Here is an 18,559-nt window from a genome sequence, read left to right as displayed (position 1 = left end):
GCAAGGAAAACATGCACTACACAGATAAAATAGGGGCTCTCATTGTGGGCCACACACTTCTAGGCCACATACTTGACCCGACCACCACTCCCCAGTTTCACAGAGAAGGCTCCAGAAAGCTCACCTCTCCTCGACATCCACAGGAATCAGGTGCGCTTGGGCAGAGGGCAACTCCAACCCAGAAATACTCTGGGCAGGATCAAGGCCATCACAGCTGGCACTGACCTGGAAGAAAGAATTCACCTGTACCTATGCAGCTGCTTAACGATTGGGACATTTAGGAACAGATGTGATTAATGCCAGCCTGTATATACTCAATACTGGCTAAGCCTGGATCATATCTGATAAGCCAAGGAGACAGAGACCCATTGATGCCAATATCAGGCACCTTAATGGGAAAAACAAGAAAATGAGAGTCATACCTTCTAAAGATTTCCACATCAAACCCACTATCATTCCATCTGGTCTTTAAAAGAGGCTCAACCCAAACCCTAACTGTAACCCTAATCCCTAGTCCTGACCTTGACCCTAACCCTAAACCTAACCCCTAGCCCTGACCTTGACCCTAATGCAAACCCCTAACCCTGACCCTTACCCTGAACCTAACCTAAACCCTAACCCTAACTCCTAACCCTGACCCTAACCCTTACCTTAAACCTCACCCTAGCCCATAACCTTAGCCTAAACCATAACCCTGGCCCTGACCCTAACTCCTAACCCTCACCCTAAACCCTAACCCTCACCCTGACCCTAACCCTAACCTGTAACCATGACCTGGCCCCGACCCTAACTGTACCACTGACCCTGACCCTGACCCTGACCCATCTGACGCACAGCGCGGTGAAGTTTCCATTGTTTCCACTTCCACTTGTCGAAGCTCAGAGTCCCCGCGAGAGAACGGGAACTGAGTGAAGGGTTCTGACAGCTCCTCTTTTCGGGACTTTTTAAAAGTTTGGTGTCCACGGGACTGACTCTGCAAACCCAGACCCTAATGATCATATTTTTGCACAGAATTCTGGGATCAAAATACAATTTCAAAAATAATATATTTTCTGACATCCCCCAAGAAAAAAATGACTGGTTTCTTCCCTCTAAAAGGGTTTAGATGGAATAACATCTGTGTTGAGAATATTGTGAATATGTTAAACTGACAGGCAGTCTCTAAGGCACTCTGCTCATTAATGTGCTGTGCATAAAATTAAAACTTGAAATATATTTTTAAATCCATTTTGAATCATTTAAGCAATTCTCCCGCAAAGGAACTATTGTGCTAAAATAATATATTTGGAGCAAGGAATATGAAAGCTATTAAAATGTCTTAGACCCCCTGCCTTTCATGGGAAGAAGGGGGGAAAATGTTCCCTTGCTTTGATTTGAAACATGCTCTGTATAAAATAGACCCACCAAAAGAAAAAAAAATAAAAAAAGAAAGTAGTTTGAAATTACACTAAGAGTTTGATTTAAACCCAGAGGAGCCAAAGAACTCAAAGTTGCATCTTTTTATTTCTGCCTTGATGTGCACGGCCCAGCCAGCAACGCTCAGCGGGTCTGGGAGGGCCCAGCGGGGGTGCGTGCATGGTCCCTAGGTCTGCAGCAGCCACCGCTGGGAGCGGGAAACCCCAAAGGAGGGAGGAAGACAGGGGTGGAAAGACAGTCTCGTCCTGCCCTTGCCTCGTCCGGAGTTCTGCAAACACCTGCACGGACGTCCAGCACACCAGTCGGTCTGTTGGTCTCTGCAGCCCGTTGGCGTGAATGTGTGGTAAGAACAGCAGGCTGCCTCATCCACACCTTCACCAACCGAATCCTGAGTGCCAACCAAGAGCCATCGTTGTTCTGGACTCCGAGAGGTCCCTGTTGAGCAAAACTCACTGGTGAAAATTCATTATGAAAACGTGCTGTGAGGCGGGGAGGGGGGCTGGGTGGCTCAGCGGGTTAAGCGCCTGACTCTTGATTTCGGCTCAGGTCATGATCTCACAGGTTGTGGGGATCCGGCCCCGCATCAGGCCCCAGGCTGACAGTACAGAGCCTGCTTGGGATTCTCTCTCTCCCTGTCTCTCTGCCCCTCCCCCACTTGCCTGCACTCTTTCTCTCAAAATAAATAAACTTCAAAAAAAAAAAAAAACTTTCGCTCTCTCTCTCAAAAATAAATAAGCATAAAAAATTTTTTAAAAAACTTTAAAACCCTCCCTACAACTGCTACCAAAGTGTGGGGAGGGCATCTGGCCTGGTCTGGGAAGCCTTCCTGGAGAAAGTGACAGCAGAGTTACTTTGTAAGGGAGGAGGAAGAAAAGCGACATGCATTCCAGGCACAGAGAAGGCCAGTGCAAAGGCCCGGAGGCAGGAATTGGCCTGAAGTGTTTCCTAGATGGAAACCAGGGGGGTGAGGCAGGAGCACAGCCTGTGACAGGTTGGAGGTGAGATCAAGGTGAATGCATCAGCCTAGGCAGGGCCCATGTCCACCACCAGCAGTCTCCACCTGACCCCAAGAGCAAACACTTTCGTTGTCTATAACTTGTGCTAGGCCGTGTGCAAATGCCTTTCATACATGGTGCTAATTCATTTCTTCCTCATGACAGCTGTCGAGGGGGATATTATTGTGATCTCCATTTTACAGATGAGGAAGGAATCTTCTCAAGTGAGCACAGCTGGTAAATAGGGAAGGATTCGAACCTGGAGAGGCCAGTTCCACAGCCCAGCTCGCACCGCACGACGTCATTCCTGAGAACACGGGAGGGCCGCTGGGGGGGGCCTAACACAGGGAGGGTCCACGCTCCAGTTTGCGACCGCCGAGCCCCCCTGGCTGCCCACGGGAGTGATGAGGGGGCCGGATGGGGGCTCATCGGGTGAGATGGGAGGGGGACGAGGTCAGGGGGCCACGGACACGCCCCCAGGAGGGTCCCCACTTGCCCCTGAATGCTCCCTTTCAACGACGTCCGACGACGGGGCAGACAGTCGCGGGCTGGGAGCCACTGCTCTCCTCGTTCACTAGCTTTAAAAGACCTGGCCCACACGCGGTCCCCCAGTAACCGCAGCCAGGTCTCTGAAACAACCCGCATTCCCACCTTAGCCTTTTGCATCTCGTAGAGCCCCCGAGCTTTCCTTTAAAATCCACTGGACTGAGGGTTGATGGGGGGTGGGTGAGGGGCATTGAGGAGGGCACCTTTTGCGATGAGCACTGGGTGTTGTACGGAAACCGATCGGACAATAAATTTCATTTATTGAAAAAAAATAAAAAATAAAATAAAATATTGTAAAAAAATAAAAATAAAAAAATAATAAAATCCACTCGAGACGAAGTTGTCTGAAAGCAAACAATAGGCCTGAGGCCCCCGAGAGAGGTGACTGCACAGAAGCCATTCGCCTCTCAGATCAAACATGCGGAGTCCCCGTGGGTCCTGTCCCCACGTCCATGACAGACGGAGGGGGACCACGTTTCTCAGCCACGCGAGATGCCCTTTCATGTCCCGGGTGAGGCCTCCCGCTCCGGAAGGCTAGGACAGCCTTCCTTCCACCAGACAAGTGTCCCCAGAGGGCCCGCTGTGTGCCAGGCACTGACCGGCGGCTGGGCCTAGAGCGTGGGAGGACGCTTAGACCCCCGACCGCCCACGCCAGGAGCCCGGCCCGCAGCAGGTCCTTAAGAAATGCCCAACAGACGCCCACGGAGCCTGGGGGAGGGGTGCGGTGGGGACGGAGAGGAGAAACGCTGTTCTCTCCTTCCTTTGCAGTCATTTACGGTCACGTGGGACGGCCCAGATTGTCGCGGGAAAGGTACTGCGGACCACTGTCCATCCAGGAGGCCCCAGGACACCCCGGGTGAGCTCTCGCCTTGCAGTTTGCCACACTGCTGCCTACGCACACCTGGATCTCGGCTTTCCGGCGATAAAGCTGTGCGACCGTGGACCAGCGCCTGAGCTTCTCTGATGCTGTGTCTGCCTCTGCAAAAGAGGAACGTTCATCACTCCCGCGTCATGGGGCTACCGTGAGGTCGCAAGGCAGAGGGGCTTCGCAGGCACTCAGCCCGGCAAGTGCTAAGTAAGTTCCAGCTTATCCGTGGTCGTCATCACCGTGGGGTGACAGCCAGGCGGTACCCACGTCAGGACGCCCTACTCCCCGCGCAGCCGAGAAGGCGAACCTCCAAAAAGGAGCGGCCGCAAAGCGGCTCCGGGTGCTAAGTGGAGCGGTGGGGAGACGTGAGGGTGTCCCCAGAGCTCCAAGATGAACATTCTGGCCCCTGAGCCACCGCCCCCTCCCCGCGCAGCCCCCTGTGTGGCTTCCTCCTCTCCCTAGAAGGGGCTTCCTTTCCCAGCCGCGAGGGGGGGGGGAGGGGGAGGGCTGGGGAATGTGCGTGACCCGCAGGGCGTCCCTAGGACCGGACACAGGCAGGGCCGGTGCACTAGGCAAACGGCAAACCCTTGCCACACCGGACCCAGCCCGGAAGCAGTGGGGCCACTGGGTGGGGGAGGGGGGGACTAAGCAAATTAAGACCAAGGACGTTTGACTAGCCACGTGACTTTCCCGAGGCGGGAGGGTTAGGCGACTTTCCAGAGCGAAATGGTCTGAAATCCGTTTTGTTGCGACGGGTAGACCCCCATCACGACCAAAACTGGAGTGGGCTTTAACTGGTTCGAGTAACTGGGAAACCCAGGGGCAGAGCTGGCCTCAGGAACCTGCACACATCCAAACCATCACTAGATTTTTCTCTTGCGCCATCACTTCGACCCTCCCCTCCCCCTCTCCGCTCTCTGCACACTGGCCTCCTTGTTTCCTGGAGCATTCAGGCTTCTCCCCTACCGGCAGGGAAGCAGCATGCACAGGGGCAGGAAGAGAGGGGTTTGGCCACAGACAGCTCTAAGCTTTCCATATCCCAGCCTAGGGACAAAAAGGGTCATCCCAGCTTGGTGTCTGTGCATAAAAACCCAGGGAAAGACTCTGATTGGCCCTGCTTCGGTCACATGTCCTCCTATCTGGCCAATCACGGCAGCCCGGTGAAATGTCACCTGGTGATCAACCAGGCCCCAGCCAGGCTGGAGGGAAGTATAGTTAGCTGCTATCCCAGAACCACTTCAAGCACGGAAGGGGATAGTCTGCAAAAGATTTCAGGAGCGCGATCTTCCTACTCTCTTTCATGAGGTCCCAGCCCTGAACCCCTTGATGCCCTTGAACCCCGAAAAGCAGCAATGAGAACATGAGAGGACATCCTCCGGGGGGCTGTGGGGACCCAGGGGGTCCTACGCTGTGCCCGAGGCCGCAAAGCCTGTGTGTTGGACTGGACAGCCCTACCCAGGTGCGCTAAGCACCTCCCACTGAACTTGGAATAAAAAGTCCAAATTCCCCAGACCCACCTGGTGCCGAGGCCTGGTGGGCCGCCCAGCCCCCATGGGTGTCCTCCTCTGTCCCCAGAGATGGCTTGCTTGCACTGCTCGCGTCCCTGCTCAAATGCCACCTCCCCTGGCATCCTACTGCCACAACTCCCTCACCCCACGACACCCCTTACATGTTCTGTTTTGTTTTTTTTAACGCTTGTCCCCATCTGAAAGTCTCCTGGTTTATTGGTTTACTAAACTGGGAGCTTCCTGAGGTTGGAATCAGTCCTGTCTTGCCCCTGATGGGTCCCCAGTGCCTGGCACAAAGCCCAGCACGTAGAGGAGATTAGGTACATGCGTCAGTTGAGTGAATGAACGAATGAATGACCACTGGAAACCGTAGCCTGCCTTAAGCCTCAGCGGAAGGGGAAGGGGACAGGTGTGCCAGGTACGTAAACCCCTAATCTTACGGAACAGAACATGGAAACCACCTCCCGTCTCCCCTTCCTGCGCAGGGGTCCAGTTTTCCTTCCAAACCTTCTGTCGGACCCTCTGCTGGCAGAACCCAGGGTAGCTGGTCCACCCTGGACAGCAAAGCCCTGCGCCTGGCCAGGCCAGCTCGATGAGGTCTCTCTGGAATCACAGGTAATACGCCACTCGAGTTCCATTCAAGGACGGTACCTGCGACTTCAGGCTACTCCAAGCCCTTCTTGGGCGACACCTGCATTCTCAGAGCACATGCACTTCTAAGCGGACTCCTCCTCGAGCACAGAGGCTTCATTGCAGACGCGCCTTGTGACAGCCCACGGACACCCTCTGCCTTCCATTCTGACAGCCACCCGAGGACCTCTCCTGGGCACTTACCACCTTCCCCTGCAAAGATCGCTGAGTGTTAGTCTCGCTTGGAAATCAAAGCTGGCTCTTCTCCCCTAGCATTCAGGCTTACTTTTCACACAGGGGCTGGGCTTTTCTCACATCCTAAGAGCTGGCACAAGAGAGGCTGGAAAGGAAGGGGCAGGTGAGAGGGAAAGAGAGGAACAAAATGCACCCTGACCCGGAGGGGCCCGACGTGGAGCCATTGATAATTGCGCCCAGCGGAGAACAAAGCTGAGAGGGAGGCTTCCGGGGCGCGGTGGGAGGGATTCGGCTTTGTTCTTCTTCAATAAACCCCAGAGAGTGATGTTAATTGTTACTTTACGTGTGTGGAGTGTGGACACTTTGTAAGGTAAGACAAGAGTCCCTTTGCTGTGACCCGAGCTAACATAATGGGGGCGCAAGGACTAGAGACCCTTGGAGTTCCTTAAGCTCGGTGAAGCCATCAAAAACCTGCCCTGCAAATTGGCACCTTTATCTCAAGCCTTCATGTCTTTGTTATGCAGTCGAGGTGATAATCACCCGCGCTGCGGAAAAAGGCACGCTGGCTGGCTGGCTGGCTGGCGGGGACGTTGGCTGCACAAAACATTCTTTGGTTTCAAAAAAAAAAATCACAAAATAAAAAAGAAAACTGTTTAAGCTTAAAAACTAAAAAGAAACAGTTGGCTCCAGTTGTTGAAAGGTTTTCTAGAGCAACAGCAAGATGGGGGAAAAAAATAAAACCTAAAAACTGTCCCAGAATGCTGAGAGATGGCCAAAAATATTAATATGCAGGAATACGGCAAACCTTCCCAAGCTGTAAATATTTCCTCCTTTTCCCACGTATGATGGGAATCAGCAAGTGTGGCCATCCCTTCCCCTCCCAGCTCTTCCTGAATAACACTCTTTCCAAAAGAACGGAATTAAAGTGAAGAAATGGTGAACAGTGTCCGTCAGAGGTCCGCGAATGTCTTGTTTCAAATATCGTAGGGAGGAGGTTTCCACTCCTAGAACGAGGAGAGGAGAAGGCACACATACCAATGCAGAAGTTCACCGAGACTAGGATGTTCAGAGATGACAAGGGACCCAGCGAAACCGCACGAGATTTCTTTTTTCTTTTTAATTTAAATCCAAGTTGGTTAATATATAGTGTAATATTGGTTTCAGGAATAGAATTCAGTGATTTCTCACTTGTATATAACATCCAGTGCTCATTCCAACAAGCACCCTTTTTTATGACCATCCCTCATTTAACCCATTCCCCCCCCCCCCCGCGACTGCCCTCCAGCAACCCTCAATTTGTTCTCCCTATTTGAGAATCTCTTATGGTTGGCCTCTCTTTCTGTTTTTATCTAATTTTTCCTTCCCTTCCCTTATGTTCATCTGTTTTGTTTCTTTCATCCACATGAGTGAAATCATATGATATTTGTCTTTCTCTAATTTCACTTAGCATAATACACTTTAGTTCTATCCACCTTGTTGCCAATGGCGAGATTTCAGTCTTTTGGATTGCCGAGTAATACTCTATTGTATACATATACCATAACTTTATCCATTCATCAGTCGATGGACATTTGGGCTCTTTCCATACTTTGGCTATTGTTGATAGTGCTGCTATAAACATTGGGGTGCATGTACCCCTTCAAATCAGCACTCCTGTATCCTTTGGATAAACACCTACTAGTGCATTTGCTAGGTTGTAGGGCAGTTCTGTTTGAACCGCCATACTGTTTTCCACAATAGCGGCACTCGTTTGAATTTCTACCAGCAACGCAAAAGGGTTCGTCTTTCTCTGCATCCTCGCCAACATCTGCTGTTGCCTGAGTTGTTAATTTTAGCCATTCTGACAGGTGTGAGGTGATATCTCATCATGGTTTTGATTTGCATTTCCCTGATGATGAGTGATGTTGAGCATCTTTTCATGTGTCTGTTGGCCATCTGGGTATCTTCTTTGGAGAAGTGTCTATTCATGTCTTCTGCCCATTTCTTCACTGGATCATTTGTGTTTTGGGTGAACAATACACAATTTCTTGGTATAAACATAGTGTGGCATAAATCTGCTCCGTGAAACTCAAATTTAACTGGACATCCTGTATTTACTGAATCTGGCAACCCTAGAGCCCTCGGTGGTCAAGCTGATTGAAGATTGGTCGTTCATGCTGACAGGACGGTGAGTGGGGGCTCTGTTCATAGTTGGTTGAAGCAAATCCGTGCCCGTCAGTCAGGAAGGTGTCTTCAGGGAGCGCCTGCAGGTGGCAGCGCAGGGCCTCCGCCTCATCTGGGTCCTCCACCAACTTCGGCTGCCTGACAGCAGTTTCAGGGAGAGGCCCAGAACCTCGCAAGACCCACCGAAAGTTCCGGCAACACCTCAGAAAAACCAGAGCTGGGCTTCTTTCCCACTGTCCTTTGCTGCTTGGGTTGGACACCCACGGCCAAGCTCAGCTGCTTAAAAATCATCCGGAGAGAGAAGGGCCTCCTGATTATCAAGAGAGAGGAGGAGGATAGGATATGTGGACGCCCCATCTTCCTGCAGGCCCTGCTCCTAGGGAGGAAGAGTCACCCCCAAACCCAGAGTTCACGGTCAGACGAGGGCCTTTGAAGTTTGCTTCAAATCCTTTCTCTCCCACCAATTGTTCGAGCCGGTTTTCCATTCTACAAAATGTCACCGAAGGAATCCCTCCTTCGTGAAATTAGAGAATGTAAAGAAGGATCCAGCTGGGGCCCAGGGAATGCTGGCGCCATGATGGTTACTATGGCGCCTCAGGAAGGCCCACGGGGCTGCCCCAGGTGAGTGTAGCTCTCTCCCCTCTCAGGAAAGAAGGAATCCCGCCCTCCGGGCCAGTCCACCAGCCGCCCACAGCCTCTTCTTCAAAACTGACATCTTCAAGAAGCAAAGCCCAGCTCCAGTCAAGGCCTCATTTCCATCTCCCCACACTGTCTCCCAAACCTTCGTGCCTTTGGCCAAAGACGCCTCCTGTGTCGAGGCAACCCGCAGGCTGGTCGTTGGGCAACGTTCTCCGCTCTTCGTGAGCACCAACCGCTCTGGCAGCATGCAGAGCCATTCACATTTGCTCCCCCTACGCCACCTCCTCAGACCCCTACAAGTTCATTTGGCAGATGAGGACATGGGCTCAGAGAGGTCAACCAACTTTCCTGAGGCCACTGAGATGGAACACAGCAGAGGCAGGGCGTGAGGCCACATCCAGTCCCAAAGCTTGGACGTTGAACCTCAACCACTTCTCATCCTAGACCCATCCCCCAGGGTGGCCCATGCAGCTATTTCTGAGGAGAATGGGCAGAACTGGCAAACTCCTACTCATCCTTCAAAACCCAACTCACTCCTCGCCGCCTCTGTACTTCCCTGCCTCATCAGGGACACGCTCTAAATCACATCATCCTACTGTTACCCCATCCAGAATGATGAAACGATGCGTTATCATCTGGGGGCGTTCACATCTGTGCCCCCACTCGACTGACCTCCTGGAAGGCACTGTCCTTGCTTGTCCATATCTGTACCCACCACACCTTCCAGGGATGCCTCCAGCTGCACTGGCCTCCTTAGTGTTCTCCAGACCCTCGGGGCCGGCTCAGCTCAGGACCTGGGCTTCCCTACCCACTCACAATAGTTCTTCCCATACCTCTCCCCTGACTCCCCATCACCTTGAACCTCCTTCCTGATTTAGCCTCCTCGGGCCAGACGTGTCTCCCTGGCATGAGCCGGTGTGTGCATTTGTTTATTGCCTCATTGTCTTTCCTCCAGACGTGTCCACCCCTCCCCCTGGGGCAGGGGCAAAGACTTAGTCCGTCTGGTCCCTTCCTGCATCACCGCGCACATCGGAGGTGCTCGGCAGACATTTGTAGAATGAATGAGCCCGGCATACAGAGACATTCAGTAAGTGAACTTACTCTTAATCATTTTAACAGAATCATCTTGGAAGCTTCCCGAAGGGAAAGCTGACTTTGCCCTCCTACATGATGGATCCTCCTCTCCCCGCCGTCCACTGCTCACACAGCTTTCCAGATTACTTACCCCCTGTTGTAAGAATGGTGGCTTCACAAAAAAAGGCCCGAAAGAAAACCCTGAGCCCACCCGGACACTTGTCCAGCCTGTGGCAATCCGACCAGGCCCACCAGCTTGCTCAGCCAAGGGCATAATGTGTACCACATTCATGAATTAACCTATCCTCTCTAATTCCAGCCCCCGCCCGGCCCCCTCACTGTTTTGGCTGAGTGGGCAAATGGGACCACCCCGATTTGGGGCCTCTACCCAGCACCTCCCAAGAGCCAAGAAAAATATACACGCCTTGGGTGCGGAGAACATTGTTATATGTAAATACTTCCCCCAACAGCCCCATAAAAGCACTAATCTGTTGATAAGGGAGCAAGGAGGTCAGGGAAAGGGAGGGAGGCAGACATTCCAGGGAGAATCACAGGTACCCAACTGGAAGGTAAAACACCCACGCCCCCTCAGGTGACCTTGGTAATTATCCCGGAGACGGCCTGTAGTTCAGCAAAAGCATGATGACCCCCTTCGCTCAGTCCCATGAGTCTCTGGGCACCTGTGTACCTCTTGGCTGCTTGGGCAAAAAAACATGGCGCCCTGCCCTCCAAGTCTGTCCATTAACTGTTGTCTCTTAGACCCGTTGTCCAATTCCAGGCCTCTGACAACGTGGGCTGGTGGAAACCTTGGGAGATCGCCAAGTCAGTCAACGAACCGATTGAGAACCCCAGTCACGAAGGGTTGGTGTTGATGGGCATGAAGGAGGGTGTGGGTGTGGGGTGTGCAGGCCGTATTATCTGTGCATTTCATGCAGGGGATTGTTATAAATGGTCAATACCAGCAGAAATGCATACATACGCGACGCTCTCCCCAAGCCACGTGCAGGAATACTCGGGGCAGCACTGGGGTGGCCAAAACCCCAATCCCCACCCCAGCGGCAGCAGGATAGACTTCGGGAGTGGAAACGAACAAAGAACACGCCGAGGCACGCACAGCAAGGTGGATGAACCTCTCAAACACAACCTTGGGCCCTGGACGAGTCACTTCTGCAAAGTTCAAATGCCAGGGAAACTAATCACCCCCCCAGAGAAGTGGACAAGGCGGGTGGGCTGGAAGGTCCTAGTTGATAATCCAGACCGTGGCTCCGGGGGGGTGCGTTCCTCTGTGACAGAATTCATCAAGCTTGGTACATTTAGGATGGGTACACTCGTGGGTGTGCGTACTTGCCTCGCAGGCCTAAATTTTAAAGGGGGGAGGGTGGTGAGGCGGTGAGGCTTCCCTAGGGCTTCCCGCACAGGAGAAGGGCTGCCGCCGCCGCCAGGGCCAGGCAGGTGGGCAGGGAGGTGGGCGGAGGGCTCGGAGGCGGGCGGAGGAGGGCAGCGGGCGCACGGCCTCGGCTGGAGCCTCGCGCCCGCACCCCGCGCCAGGTGCAGCACAGCCTCCGCCTCCGCGTCCCGCGTTGCTGGGCAACCGGTCTCCCTGGCGACGCGAGACGCCGGCGAGCCCAGGGCTGGTGCGCGCCGGGAGCCCAGAGACCAAGAGCCCACATGACGCAGAAACCTCTCAGCACCGCTGCGGCCGAGCGCATGAACCTCGTCGCCCAAGACGAGATCTGGTAACGCCCGGGATCCCGTACCCGGTGGGCGGGGCCGTCCCCACCTCGAGCGTGCACACCTGGCGGCCTCAGTTTCCCCTCCAGCTCCTGGAGGCGGTCGACCTCCGGGCGCCAGGACCGTGCGCTGGAGGTGGTCTGGGCGACGTCAGGGACATGAGGGCCACCAGAAAGCCTTTCTCCGCTTAGGCCCACGACGAAAGATAAAAGATACTACATCTGGTTTTGCAATCATCTGCAAATCTTTGCTTGTTGAGCCGACCAACATGTTATTTTTAAGATTTACCAAATTACAAAAAAAATAAAACAAATATCTTAATACTTAATTTGAATGAGGTATGCATAGGCTCTTTACATTCTTGATTTTCCTGCCTTTTTAAGTAGTAAGACATTTCAATTTAAAAAACCGATCCATTTTCTAAAAGGTTTATGTTCAGCAGACATTTGTCATGGGTGTTTTTATTCGGCATTCTATTGAATCGCTAAATACACCATCTCTGAAGTTTCCACCAACATGGGAGGTTACTAATTTAGATGCAAGTAAGTGAAGTTGAGTAACAATGAAGCATAATTGCTTACCTCTTAAACTTCAGTTATCCTGCTGGCCGTCTCTCTGATTTTTATCATTTCCTTGTAAAACCTGCGTTAATCACTTCATATTTTTCTTTAAACTGGCTTTCTTTTTCGCTCAAATTTATTTTTATAGGAAACTTTACCCCTCTCTTGTCAATGGGAAGCCAGAATCCTTTGGCACAAAATACACAGCTATTCATTGTTTTTTATCTTTGTCTCAGACACCTGTAAGACTGCCGTGACAGGTATGTTCCGTCCGTTTAAAATGCCCCTCCGTCCCTTCTCCACCAGACAAACTCATACTCATCCTTCAGGACCCAAATCAGATGCCCCCTCCTGTGTGAAGAGAGCCGGTTCAACCCTTAGACGGTTCTGTCCAACATCCAAAGTGGCTACTGAGCCAGTGGCTGGCCCAAATTGGAACGAACTGTAAATATAATAGAAACAACAGATTTCGAAGATTTCATACCCCCCAAAGACACTAATATTAAAATTAACTTCAGCCGTTTATTTTCACTTTTCCGTTAGCGTGGCTTCTAGAAAATTGTTATTATGTACGTGGCTCATACCTGAGGCTCACGTTATATCTCCATTAGACTAGACTCTGCTTTAGATGCTCAGTGCCCAGGGCAGAAAGCTTGTTCGGGACCTCCAGAGCGGTGGAGACACTAGGCTCTGGAGGGGTGGGGGGTGGGGGTGGGGTGGGGGTGCAGACACTGATTCCAAAAGAGGAAAAGAAGCTTGAAAGTCAAAATGAGTAAATGTTTAATTAGATGTGTGCAAAATGTGACACGCCAGCCCTCAACTAGTAGGTCACTGTATATAAATCATATTTACTGTGGAGCACAAGCAGGACCAGGATTAGGGCGGGGCCGGTGGGGGATCTGGGGGGCAGTATTTAAGGAGGCTCATTCTCAAGGTCAGGCCATGCTGGCTGTGCACTTGCCAGAACCTGGAAGTGAGCACCCCTTAAATTCTGCACTCCAGACGCCTCACCCCACCTCACTCACTTCACCAAAATAAGGACTCTAATACCTACATGGCCCCTCGGGCAGAGCCAGCCCCAAGTCTTGTCCCCAGCGTGCCATCCAACCCGTACCTCTGGGTCTTTAGACGCCTGTCACCCCTCGTGGTCCCCAGAGACCGGGACTCCTGCTCCCTCTGGCACCCAGCTCCCTTTCTGGCACAGAGGCATAGTTCAGTCGATAACACGCATGGAAAAAAGTAAAATTTTCCCCAGTGGACCTTTTAGAGCTTGCTACTTTAACCTTTTTCCAATGCCGCCCAGCACTTAGGACCTTTGTTTTGTTTTGTTTTGTTTTGTTTTTCAGGAAATACCGCCTGAAAGCTGAAACCGAAGCGCGGCAAAACTGGGCCCAGAACTGGGGATTTTTAGCAACCCCTCTCGAGGAGGTAAATAGAGATTTTATGAGCCCAGAGGTTACAGAATTGATTATTTCAAAGAATAAATGGTTAGGAAGTGCATAATTTGTAAGAATAAAGTTAAACGGAGTGCTGTATACGAAAACCGGTAACTCTGAAACCTATAGGCGAATTTATTGAGCACTTACTACGAGCCAGCCATGTTCTGGGTGCTTCATCCGAACCAGCTCGTTTAATCCACACAACAACTCTTGCACAGAAGGGAGTGCTGTTTTATGCCCATTTTCTGAATTAAGAAATTGAGCTCCAAGACTTGCAAAGTCATACAGTTAATACAGGGAAGCACCAAGGGGAGAAACTGGTCTGCCTGGTTGCAGGACCACTTGGCCTCAGACTACCCATCTGTAAAATGGGTTGCCAGTCCTCAAGCGGCCTCATTGGGTGAGTGTGTAGTTCAGATGGGACGAGAATAGAAGCCAGGTGAATATACAGGGATTACCGGGGAAATATTCTAGGTATTTCCTAAACCAGCCAGGGAACAGAAACAGGCAGAAGCGCCAGGCGTAATTACTAGGGAGTGGGAGATGTGACTGTAGAAACCCCTGGGCCCATGCAGAGCTCATCAGCTCAGCTGAGTGCTACCTGATAGACAGGAGAAGTGCAGATGCCCCGTGGCTCAAGAGACTCCAGAAACCCACCCGTTTAAATGAAATCTGGCCAGGGGCGCCTGGGCGGCTCGGTCGGTTGACCGTCCGACTTCAGCTCAGGTCACGATCTCCCAGTTCACGGGTTCAAGCCCCGTGTCGGGCTCCGTGCTGACAGCTCAGAGCCTGGAGCCCGCTTCGGATTCTGTGTCTCCCTCTCTCTCTCTGCCCTCCCCACTCACTTTCTCTCTCTGGCTCGCTCGCTCTCTCAAAAATAAAAAAATATTTCTTTAAAAAAATTTTAAGTAAAGAAATGAAATCTGACTCTTGAGTAGTGGCTCGGGTCTGTAAATCACCTTACAGATGTAAAATGCTTGCATGGGCTTCAGTGGGACGGTGGCCACCAGACTACAACCTTTCTTTCTTTATGTTTATTTATTTATTTTGAGAGAGAGAGCGAGTGGGGGAGGGGAAGAGAGAGAGGGAGGGAGAGAATCCCAAGCAGGCTCTGCACTGGTGGCCTAGAGTCTGACGCCAGGCTTGACCTCACAGACTGCAAGATCATGACCTGAGCCAAAACCGAGAGTCGGACACTCAACCGACTGAGCCACCCAGGCGCCCCATGACCACAGCCTTTCAAACTACCCCCAGGACACAACAACCTGGAGACCACATTTCTCGGGAGGGACCGCAGAACGGCACAATAATCGCATAATTCCAAACCCCATTTGTAATTGACCCCACCCGCTAGCTTTCAAATTATGCCACTCTTAATGAGTTTTTTTAATACTTACAGAATTCTACAACTTGAGATTTTATGCATAAAATGAGTCCTTATTAATACAAAATGCATAAAAAGAGTCTGTATTAATATTCCTCACATGTAATTAAGTTGGGATTTCGGAGTTCAAAATCGCTTTACAAATTAAAAGGGGGGATGGGGACTCTCCTCTAATATTTTCAAGATTGGTCCTGGAAGCTTGTTGGCAAGTTTTTGAGTCCGCAACCTGTGAGGTTTTCCCAAATTACGACGCGGGAGTATAAATTGGCAGGTGCAAAAGCTGGTATAAGGCACAGCAGCCAAGCGCCAAGTCCCGAGGCCGAGCTGACGGTCCCCAGTCTGCCCCTTTCTCTCAAGCTCCCCAACGTTTCTGAGCCCTGCTTCGGTCACCTGCAAACGGCGGCTCTCCGGGGGGACAGGGACGAGACGGCTCCCACTAACCTCAGTCTGAGGCTTCCTGTCTCTGGGGACTGTGTTTCAGTTGCTCAAGGGTGACGAAGAACCCCTCACCCCGAAGCCCAAAATCGAGCTTCCCGAGCGATTCCGCGTCCGGCCCGTGACCCCAGTGGAAAAATACATCAAGGTTCGCCAAGTCATTTTGAATACTTATTTTCCTAAGTAAGAAATGAGCCCTGCAGGGAACTGTGTTCGCCCCACTCCGCGGTAGGTAAGAAGGCGGTGGCGCCCAGCAGGTGGGAGGCCAGTTTCCAGGCCCTGTCGGAGCCCCCGTGCGGGGAACACATCAGGCTACCCGTCCCCACACGACACTCGCGAGGACCACTGCGTCCAGCGCTGCAGAAGCAGAGGGCGGCCGAGAAAAGGATGGGGTTGGTCCCGTCATTCAGCAAACACTTCTGGGGGCTGGGCCCGAAACCGGGGCGGGGGAAGGACCGGGCCCAGACCACCGGGATCCAAATCCTGCTCGGCTGCTCACCCTCTGCGTGGTCTTGGGAGCGTCCGATTGCCCTGTGTCTCCTTTCCCCCCTGTACGATGGGGGTTAACGAAAGCACCTATTTCAGGGAATAGTGTCGGGGTTCCGTGGGAGAACGCCTGCGAAGGATTTGGAACGTTACCCGGTGGGTTTTAGAGAGTTCCGATGACGGTTAGCTATTGGTGGGTGCCAGGGGCTTGCTTGGGTAAACAGTGGTAAACAGGAAGAAAAGACAAGGGGGTGGGGAGGGGGGGCCCACATGAAACAAGAAAATCAACACAATTGTTAGATGCTGTGCTGAATGCCATGGAGGAAAGAGACAGGTGAGGTTTTAGAGCATAACAGAGGACAGGGTGATGCCCCTTGAGCTGAGGACTGAAGGATGACAAAGAGCCAGCCCTGGACAAGCTTTCCAGGCAAAGGGAACAGCGTGTACAAAAGCCCTGAGGCAGAACAGGGCCTTATTTCAAATGGAAGGGGAGAAACTAATGTAAACATTTGCCCTCGTTTTCCAAATATTTCAAGTCTGTCCAGGGAATTGACGAACAAAACGGTGGTTTTTCATTTCAGACAGAGCCTCATTTTCCTTCGGTCTTTAATTATATTCTATCACTTTTCATTCCTGTGGCCTCTACAGTTTGGGGGGGGGGGGGAGTGTGGATGCATGCACACACGTTTCATAAAGCCTCCTGAGGAAAACGGGAGTATTTGTAACCGCCGGGATACCATCCGACAGTATTGTTATATATTTTATAAAGGGGGATGTGAACTTACTTAATATGTCTTTTTTTTAAATGTTCACTTATTTTTGAGAGAGAGACAGAGCAGGGGAGGAGCAGAGAAAGAGAGAGAGGGGGAGACAAAGAATCCCAAGCAGGGGCTCTGTGCTGTCAGCGCAGAGCCCGGTGTGGGGCTCGAACTCACAAACCGGGAGATCATGACCTGAGCTGAGACCAAGAGTCGGGCACTTAACCAACTGAGCCACCCAGGTGCCCTGATATTTCTGAACCTTACTTTTTTTTTTCCTTTTTGCTCTTTTATCAGATAAAAATTATCTTCCCAGGGGCGCCTGGGTGGCCCAGTCGGTTGAGCATCCGACTTCAGCTCAGGTCATGCTCTTGCGGTTCATAAGTCCGAGCCCCGCATCGGGCTCGCTGCTGTGAACCTGTCAGCCTGTCAGCACAGAGCCCATCTCAGATCCTCTGTCTCCCTGTCCCCCGCTTGTTCTCGCTCTCTCAAAAAATAAATAAAAGCATTTATTAAAAAAACAATTACTTTCCTGGAGGTCATGAGTCAGTGTGTTGGGCATGACCAGATAAAGAATCACCCCTGGCTTCATGGTTTTGTGGCGAGAAGCGAGTCTCGGGGTCCAGCTGACCGGAGCGTGTGTACCCTGGGCGCATCTCACTTAGGGAGACCTTCCTGTCCTTTCCCCATCGGGCCTCACGTGCCGATCCTGGTGCCTCGGTGGACATGCCCCGTGTCACTGTGGCCCAAGTGGCTAAACCCCCTACGTCTCCATTCCAGATCCTTCCGTCCCCGCCAGTCCCGAAGACGACCCAGGGCTTCATCGGCTGGAGAGCCGGGGTGCCAGGCCTGAACAAGGGTCTGGCGCACGCTTTTGAGATCAGGATCTGCAAAGGGGCGTGTGCCAAAGAGCTAGGCTGGCCGGAGCAAGGCATCCACTGAGTCCAGAGGCCAGCCGCTGGGCACCTGCCGGCCACGCCCCAGGCCGCTGATGTCGAAGCCAGCGCAGGGAGGAGCTCCCCAGCCCCCCCTCTGCAGATACAGCTCCCCTCCACGTTTGCTCAGGGGATGTTGCAAAGAACACAAAACAGCCCCTTGACATTTTCAATGCATCAACACCTCCCCTCCAGAACGTTCTCCTGACACACTCATTCCTGGCTAATGTAATGAATAAGGCAAAATAGAGTCTCTGAATTCTGTTTTGATACCTTGGGAATTTCTAAGTATGGCTTTTAAAAAACAACGTGACTGAATTTTAAGAATCAAATTTTGTCTGGGCCCTTTATTGTCACTTTTGATCCTACCTGTCACCGTCCGTTCAATGTCGCGTGTGGATATGTATTTGTATATATACATACGTACAACAGAGTATTACTCGGTGATCAAAAAGAATGAAATCTTGCCATTTGCAACAACGTGCACGGAACTAGAGGGTATTATGCTAAGCGAAATAAGTCAGTCAGAAAAAGACAAATATATGATTTCACTCATGTGGAATTTAAGAAACAAAACATGAACATAGGGGAAGGGAAAGGAAAATAAGATAAAAACAGAATACAGAGAACAAAGTGAGGGTTTTGGGAGGGGAGGTAGGTGGGGGATGGGCTAGATGGGGGATGGGCATTAAGGAGGGCACTTGTTGGGATGAGCACTGGGTGTTACATGTAAGTGATGAGTCACTAAATTCTATTCCTGAAACCATTATTCCACTAACTGTTAACACGGATTTAAA

General features: G+C 51.7%; 1 protein-coding gene and 1 long non-coding RNA gene across 3 annotated transcripts; one reads left to right on the top strand and one right to left on the bottom strand.

The window, feature by feature from the left end:
- Positions 1 to 1,484: 1,484 nt before the first annotated feature.
- On the bottom strand, positions 1,485 to 11,042 carry LOC122214858. Its single transcript, XR_006200105.1, has 4 exons — positions 11,014 to 11,042; positions 6,168 to 6,303; positions 3,859 to 3,935; positions 1,485 to 1,851 (listed from the first exon to the last, which is right to left on the bottom strand). It is a non-coding gene; the product is annotated as an uncharacterized LOC122214858 (long non-coding RNA).
- A 607-nt stretch (positions 11,043 to 11,649) lies between these two features.
- On the top strand, positions 11,650 to 18,094 carry CA3H20orf85 (chromosome A3 C20orf85 homolog). Of its 2 annotated transcripts, XM_042930099.1 has the most exons (5): positions 11,650 to 11,770; positions 13,672 to 13,753; positions 15,630 to 15,731; positions 16,169 to 16,225; positions 17,608 to 18,094. In XM_042930099.1, the coding sequence occupies exons 1-5, from the start codon at positions 11,703 to 11,705 to the stop codon at positions 17,767 to 17,769; spliced, it is 471 nt and encodes a 156-aa protein (XP_042786033.1). In that variant the 5' UTR covers positions 11,650 to 11,702; the 3' UTR covers positions 17,770 to 18,094. The 2 variants fall into 2 exon arrangements, with proteins under 2 accessions (XP_042786033.1, XP_042786034.1); XM_042930100.1 differs by lacking the exon at positions 16,169 to 16,225.
- Positions 18,095 to 18,559: the final 465 nt, after the last annotated feature.

Source organism: Panthera leo, chromosome A3 (genome assembly GCF_018350215.1).
Source record: "Panthera leo isolate Ple1 chromosome A3, P.leo_Ple1_pat1.1, whole genome shotgun sequence".
Lineage (NCBI taxonomy): Eukaryota > Metazoa > Chordata > Mammalia > Carnivora > Felidae > Panthera > Panthera leo.
The sequence above is the reverse complement of the archived record's forward strand: the minus strand, read 5'-3'. Positions and strand labels throughout refer to the sequence as shown.